General features: G+C 35.0%; 1 protein-coding gene across 1 annotated transcript; it reads right to left on the reverse strand.

Moving 5' to 3' along the window:
* Window positions 1-4080: 4080 nt before the first annotated feature.
* LOC121971469 lies at window positions 4081-7755 on the reverse strand. Its single transcript, XM_042522750.1, has 2 exons — window positions 6415-7755; window positions 4081-5488 (listed from the first exon to the last, which is right to left on the reverse strand). Exons 1-2 carry the CDS (start codon window positions 7153-7155, stop codon window positions 5315-5317), a joined length of 915 nt encoding a protein of 304 aa, XP_042378684.1. The 5' UTR covers window positions 7156-7755; the 3' UTR covers window positions 4081-5314.
* Between the last annotated feature and the right edge of the window lie 377 nt (window positions 7756-8132).

An 8132-nucleotide genomic window follows, 5' to 3' on the forward strand; every position in this document is an offset into this window, starting at 1 on the left:
TAATACCATCAGAAATTAGTTATCGAATATATTCATGTCTCAAGGCAATATGTCTTGATTTACCATTGTAAATCTTGCTAAATGATCTAGACATAGTTACTTGACTATCACAGTGCAAAGAAATTGCTGGCATTGGTTGTGATCACAACTTTATGTCTGTCAACATCTTTCTTAGCCATTTGACTTCTTTGTCTGCGACTGCCAAAGCAATGAATTCAGATTCCATTATAGAATGAGTAATGCACGTCTATTTATTGGAAGCCCATGAAATAGCTCCTCCACCCAAGGTGAAAATCTAACCAGACGTTGATTTATTATCAGTGATACTAGTTATCCAACTAACATCTGGATAACCTTCTAGCACTGATGGGAACTTATTATAGAACAAGGATTTAGACTTTGTTTTCTTCATATATCCAAGAACTCTTTCAATCACTCTCCAATGTTCGGTGCTAGGATTATGTGCATACCTTGCAAGCTTGCAAACAAAAAAGGCAATGTCGAGTCTTGTACAATACATAGCATGCATTAAACTGCCAATAACACTTACATAGTCTAATTAACTAATTGATTTACCCGAATTATCTACCAATTTGTTTGAAACATCAAATGGGGTATTAGCTTCTTTTATTCCTAGGTCATTGAACTTAGAAAGAACTTTATCTATATAGTGAGATTGACTTGAGCAAAACCCCTACTATGTTTTGTTACTTTTATACCTAAAATATTATCAACTTCTCCTAAATCTTCATCTTAAACTAAGAAGATAAATAAGATTTAGTTTTATTTACTCCTTGTATATTTGTTCCTATAATTAACTGTCATCAATGTAAAAACATATAATGACTCTAGCAATTTTGGTGAACTTAAAATAAATATATTTGTCTGCCCCATTATGTCTAAAGTCATGTGATAAAATCACACCGTCGAACTTTTCATGCCACTGTTTTGGGACTTGCTTTAGTCTATATAAGGATTTAACCAATTTACAGACTTTCTTTTCATGACCAAGAAGTTCAAAGCCTTCTAGTTATTCAATGTAAATTTCTTCATCAAGTTCACTATTTAAAAATAATCTTTACGTCCATTTGATGAATATGTAAATTGTAGATTGATGCTAAAGCAAACAAAAGTCTTATTAAAGTAATTCTTGCTACAAGAGCATATGTATCAAAATAATCACCTCCCTTTTGCTTAAAGTCCTTGTTAGTAAGCCTTGCCTTGAAGGTTTGTAGAAAACCATTAGTGTCGTATTTTCTCCTAAATACCCATTTACAATCAATATGTTTTAATTTAGAAGGTGGATCAATTAGCACCCATGTTCCATTTGCTAGAAGAGAATTCATTTCATCGTTTAGTGCTTCCTTCCAAAAACTGGAATCTCTTGAAGTCATTACTTCATTATATGATTTTGGATCATCTTCTAAATGCAAAACAATAGATATTTTACTCAACACCTCATCTTTACTTCCTTCAACCAAAAATATCAATGATTGTGGATATATAAAATCAATACCAAAATACTTTTCTTTTCTTGCTCTTTAACTCCTCCTTAGTTTACTAAGAGGTTCTACTGATTTTCGTTTCTTAGTTGAACCAAAATTCTTAGTAGTGCTTTGTGTTGCATTTTTAGGGACTTCTTCATTTGATTGTGGATTACGTTTCAAATCTTTCAAAAACCTTATTTCTAAAAATTCAACTATCCCTAGATTCTATAATTGTATTAGAATCTAGATCCAACAATCTATATGTTTTTGAATTTTTAGCATATCCCACAAAAACACTTTTAAGAGCTCTAGGTCCTAACTTGGTCCATTTAGGATCCGGAACTCTATAATAAGATATACAACCCCACACTTTCAAATAACTTAGATTTGACTTCCTTCCTTTCTGTACTTCATATGGAGAAGTTTTAGTTTTTTTTATAGAATTTGATTGTGTACCTAACAAGATGTTAGTAGCATAGCATTGATCATATCTACCAATGTTCTATTTTTCCTTTCAGCCAAACCATTCTGTTTTGGGGTGTAAGGTGCACTAGTATGGTGGATTATGCCATTATCTTCACAAAAAATTGAAAATTCAATTGAAAAATATTCAACATCTCGAGCACTTTGTAGGATCTTAATTTTCTTTTCCAATTGATTCTCAACCAAAATTTTATAGTTTTTAAACATATCAAGTGCTTGATCTTTTGTTGTCATTAAATAAACTTGTGTAAATTTAGAATGATTATCTATAAAAGTAATGAAATATCTTTTTCCATCTCTAGTTAAGTGACCATTTAATTCACATATATTAGAATGTATTAGTTTAAGTAATTCAGTTGTCTTTTCATTCTTAGAAAAAGGTTTTCTAGTCATTTTCGCTTGTATACAAATCTCACATTTTTCAGAATTTCCATGCGATATGAAATTAAACTATGCTTTAACATAAAGTTAATTGAATTAACATTACCATGGGATAAGCATGCCATAAATTAAATAGAGACACAAGAATATAAGCAGAATTATTATTTTTATTGATACTTAATTTGAACATTTCGTCACATGAATATCTCTGTCATACAAATACATCATTCTTAAAAATTATAAATTTCTTTGCTTCTATAACACTTCAATCCCCTTTGGCATAACAAACTTGTAAAAATCAGATTCTTCCTCATGTCGGGAACATGAATGAGATCATCTTCTTTCCAGAAGTAAATTGCATCTCAATGGTTCCTTTTCCAAGCACTATGATCGTATCATGATTTCCCATCAAGACATTTTCTTCATTTGCAGTAAATTCATAGTTTTTGAATAAACTTTTCTCATTGCAAACATGAACTGACGCACCGGAGTCATACCACCAATCAGCAAATTTTTCATTTGTTGTCATGTTGCATTCAGTTATCATGCTGATTTTAAGATCAACAATCATAACAACGATATCAGGAGGACTTGATGAACATTCAAAAACATTCACAGTTTTTTTGTCTAGCATTTCCCTCCCCCTTTAGTTTCTTGCAAAACTTACATTTATTTTTGTAGTAGCCTTTCTTTCCACAGAAGTAACACGTCTTGATTTTCTTTTTGTTAGCAAAATTTTCAAACGAAGTTTCAGCAAACTTTCTTTTCTTTCCAGAATATTATCAGGAGGACTTGATGAACGCTCAAAAACATTCACAGTTTTTTTGTCCAACATTTCCCTCCACCTCTAGTTTCTTGTAAAACCTGCATTCATTTTTGTAGTAGCCTTTCTTTCAACAGAAGTAATATGTCTAGGTTTTCTTTTTGTTAGCAAAATTTTCAGACGAAGTTTCAGCAAAGTTTCTTTTCTTTCCAGAATATCTTGCTTTCTTAGAGTTAACATTATTAACCTTAGAACCAGACTCATAAGCAAATTTATTATCACAAATTCGAGTTTCTTCCTCAGTTCGAATATGCTTTATGAGTCGGTCTATGGTGAAATCTTCAGAAGTGCGTACCAATTTCTTTCTGTAGCCATTTCAAGTTGTTAACAATTTTACAATTACAGCAACCACTTGTAATGGATCAGATACCTCTATTTTTAGATCCTTGAGTCTAGAAACTAGGATAAGTAATTCATTAACTTGATCCATGACAGACTTATTATCAACCATACGAAATTCGAAAAACTTCATGTTTAAAAATATGTTCGTACCTTGTTTTCATGTGTATTTGTTCTCCAAGACATTTCAGATTTCTTGTGAAGATTTGATCGAACTAAAGAGATCATATAACCTGTCTAGTAAGGCATTTAGGATGTATCCTCTGCAGGGAACTTCATCCTCTTCTCGTTTCTTTCAAGTTGTTTTGATTTCATCAGTATCCTTATTGGTTGGTGTAGGAATCGTAGGTAAATCATGCAGTAGCAGATACACGACACCCAATTCAATGAGGAGGAAGAACAATTTGTCCTTCCATAGATTAAAATTCATCCCATCGAAACAGTCAACTTGAATGCATCAAATATAGACTTTTAACTAGTGGCTTCCATTGTAAAAAATGGATCCAAAATTTCCTTAAAATTGTTAGAAGAAAATTTAATGACAAAACTTCATTTCGAGCGTGACAAATTCCCTCCAAAATACTCAAGATATAATAAATTTATGGACAGCAAAACTATAAATTCCTCCAAGACAATATAGAGAATGAAAAATGATTATATGATGTATATATAATGAATGATACAACCTTTGGGAAATCTTTCAGTGCTTAATTCCAAATTTAATTTTTATGCCCCAAATGTCTATCTTTGATTTATATATATAAATATGTTCCACTTGATAATCAATCAAATATAATATATTTAATGTACATCCTTTAACAAGTCTATCAAACTTCTCCTTCCTTTTTAATGTGGGATTATATATATCACTAATTATATTCAACAAAAATTAAGGAAAGTACTTTGAAAATCTACAAAACAACACTTTTTCCCTATACAACCATTCGGATCAACTAGACTAAGACTTTTAGAATTTAGACTGAGACTTAATTCAATGGAACCTGACGACTATAGAGGAGTCCCCCATAATTGATGTGGCGGCGACTATAGAGACCACGTGGCAAATCTAGGACTTGATCAATGCAAATCTGGATCAATCCGACTTAAGACGAACTCAAGTCCAGTCGAACTAGCTCTTTCTAGTTTAACTCTAGTCAACCATGCCCAGGACTTGATCAATGCACTCAGATCTAATCTGCCAACTCAGGACCGAACTTGGGTCAAGACAGCCAACTCATGACTGAGCTCGACTAAAGTTAGCCTAAGTCACATCCAGGTTAAGTCCAACTAGCCAGATCTAAGACCGAGTTCGAATGCAACTTGACAGTTACAATAACGCAAGTTACAAAAGGTTTTCTGGGAACAGGAAAGATGTATGTTCTTTGGAAATCCTAACCACCTCTTCGCTCCCTATATAAGGTAACGGTGGCAACATTGAGAGGCACACTGACATTCAACATTACTATTTTTCACTTCAATATCTCCTCCTCTCAATTTTCCTTCAAAATCTAATTTGAGTGTTAGAGGGGTTTCTTAGAGGTCGTCTTGACCTCCTTTCTAATCTTGTTCAGTCATTTTAGTCATTGTCGCTAGAGACCATCATCAAAGTCCATGCGTGACTCGACCCGACAACTACCGACTCAATAACCACAAGATCCGATAGGAGCCGAGTTGACATGCATCCGACCTACTAAAAGAGCTCAGTCGTGGATACTTCAAGGAGTCAACCCAATGTCAACCGGATCAATAATGATTCTCTCTTCATACAGACCATTCATGACTCCACAGTATCCTGTGCTCCTTAATTAGGCCGACAAAATTTAGGGAAGCGAGTTGAAAATCTACAACTAAATGAACGCAAGGAAGGCATGTTTCTTGTCTCCTTGATCATGCTCTTCTTCGGGTGAACTGTCAAGCAAAGGCACCAACATGCATCATGGAACACCCTTGACACCAAAGTGGACCTAAAAGAGCCCTACAAAACAGCACTTATTCCACAACAGTGAATTGCACTAGCTGGAATTGGCATATCTTGCTGCAGACAAGCTGGAAAAATCACACAAAAGAATCTGGCAACAATTTGACACAAAAAGAGTTCATTCAAAAGAAACTCATCTATTTGGTTTTCTATGTGTGTTTATATAGACTTCTATGCCATTGCTTTTATGGCCAAGGATTAGAAGAAGTAATTGATGGATTCAATGTCTTCCTTATCATGGCGTGTTCATATACCTTTGGATATGATTTCATTAAGGGTCAAGAATAAAAAAGGCATCACTAATTATTAAAATCATCAAAAAAAAAGGTCCCCTTTTCAAAATAAATCAAAAGGGAGCTCTATCATATTTTTGCTATAAAAAAAAACCCCTTATTCTAACAATGTTGTAGCAACGATGAAGTAATTGTTAGTTGTTACAATGCAGCTGCTACTACGTTTTAAAATAAATTGTTTTCCTTTTTAGTTTAACTTTATCTATAGTATTTTTGATCAAATTGAACGGGTTTATTTAATACGTTTAAATGTTTAATTGCCATGACGTAATTCTGAACATGGTAAATTCTAGCTGAACATGGTAAGGAACTTAGCTTTGCCTTAAGAACTTCAGTAAAAATTCTGGAACTTCTATCTAGGGATCACTGCAACAGATTGACTTTCTCGAGAACACTTAAATGAATGAACTGATTATGGCACACTACAAGAAATCAGTCCTACTTTTTGCCTCATTATAGTTCAAGAACAGTAGTTTTCCATGTTGATTTTGCCAAGCATTGAACCAAAAACTAATTAATTCGAAGAGAAAATAGGCACATGAAATGTTGGTTTAACCTCAAATTAATCAAGAAATTAAGAAACAGGCAAGCTTATTTGAATGATATAGGAGGAGAAGACAGTGGCATCACCTGTGAGGAACTTGAATGTTGATGCTTCTCTCCATCTCTGATCTTCCCAATCACTATGCCAATGAAGTTAGATCCATCACCTTCTTGCTCACGGCCCATGTTTTGCTTTTCCAAGTTGTTAACCATCTCGGCATTTGCATCAGCCTTTCCTGCCTCTTCCATCAGCAACTTCCTGTAAAATTTAAGCTCAGCATGCTTCAAGAACTTGAATTTGGGCGACGGCGAGGACCACATCTTGGTGAAGTCGTCTTCCCGGTTGAAATTGAATCCATTTCTTGTGCAGGGACTCGCGGAGTGGGAAGTGGACAATGGGGTGTCATCAGAGGAGTTGAACAGATCATTTAGGGTCTTTCCTCCACACCTGCCATCCTCAGACTCCAGGTCCTCCTTTGTCTCCTCTTTGATAGTGAAGAGAAGCCTCGGAGGGCCTGCGAGGCTGTAGAGCCTCAGGATCTCTGCCTCTATGGTGTCTTTGATAGGGTTTTTGTGAAGTTGGTCAGATTGGGCGGCTAAATCCACTGGAGCAGACCTCTCTTGCTGATGAATAGCCATGAGTGATGGACTTTTCCAGGTCCAAAAGAAGGGATACTGAAGCTTTTTGAGTGGGATGCTGCAATTTTCATCGATGTCTGCGTTGATTCTCTTCTTCCTCCAGACCAAGTAGAGTGTTGCAACCAGAGCAAAGAAGAGGAAAATTGACACCAAGCTCAAACCAATGATCAAACCAGTTAATGATCGCATCTTTCTTTCTAAAATCAAACCCTAGAGATTTTGGAGAACTCGAGGAGAAGAAAGGATCGAGAAATTAGATCGGAAGAGTCTGAAACCCTACAAAAACGGGATCCTTTGAGAAAAGAAAACCATTGAAAAAAATCACAATCTGAGACTCGTCTCCATGGATAGAACTAGTTAATGTTCGCATCTTTCTTTCTAAAATCAAACCCTAGAAGTAGACTACAAAAGAAACCAACGTGATGCTGATTTTGGAGAACTCGAGGAGAAGAAAAGATCGAGAAACTAGATCGACAGAGTCTCAAACGCTACAAAAATCGGGATCCTTTGAGAAACGAAATCCATCGCAAAAATCACAATCTGAGACTCGCCTCCATGGATAGAACTAGAAGAAAGCCAAACCAGTGACAAGAAAAATCTCAGCTTTTGCTGAAGAAACCAAAGGAACACCGATTTCTCCACGAAGATTCAACAAGCTGAGAGGTTTAGGAATCAGAATTCCTCTGCGCTTCGCCTGGGAGTCGTCTTCCGCTCGATTCCTGTGCCGATTTCGAGAGCTGCTCGCATGGCGACGGAGCGGATGGTGAAGCCGCTCCAATGGATAAAAAAATAATTCAAAATACAATGAAACCAATGGTAAAGAGCCATTTGTCGTGCTCCTTTTGTCAGAACGTGTAGAAATATCACAGCAAATCAACGGTTGTTATTTTGTTTAGAATACAAGTGATAAAAAGGAAGCCGTCGACATGCTTATCTCTTTTTTATCCCGTAATTTACTTTAAAATATTATTATATTTATTAAATCGCATATTTATTTTAAAAATACCCCTCTCGACACGCACTTCTCTAATCCATTTAAGTACTAAAATACATTTAAAATCTTAATAAATAAATTTTATAAGATTTTGAAAGCACTCTTTCCCTCTCTTAAAAACATATTTTTAAAAAAAACTCAAAGAAGATTAAGGGGGTGTTTGATTGATGGG

Source organism: Zingiber officinale, chromosome 4A (assembly GCF_018446385.1).
Source record: "Zingiber officinale cultivar Zhangliang chromosome 4A, Zo_v1.1, whole genome shotgun sequence".
Lineage (NCBI taxonomy): Eukaryota > Viridiplantae > Streptophyta > Magnoliopsida > Zingiberales > Zingiberaceae > Zingiber > Zingiber officinale.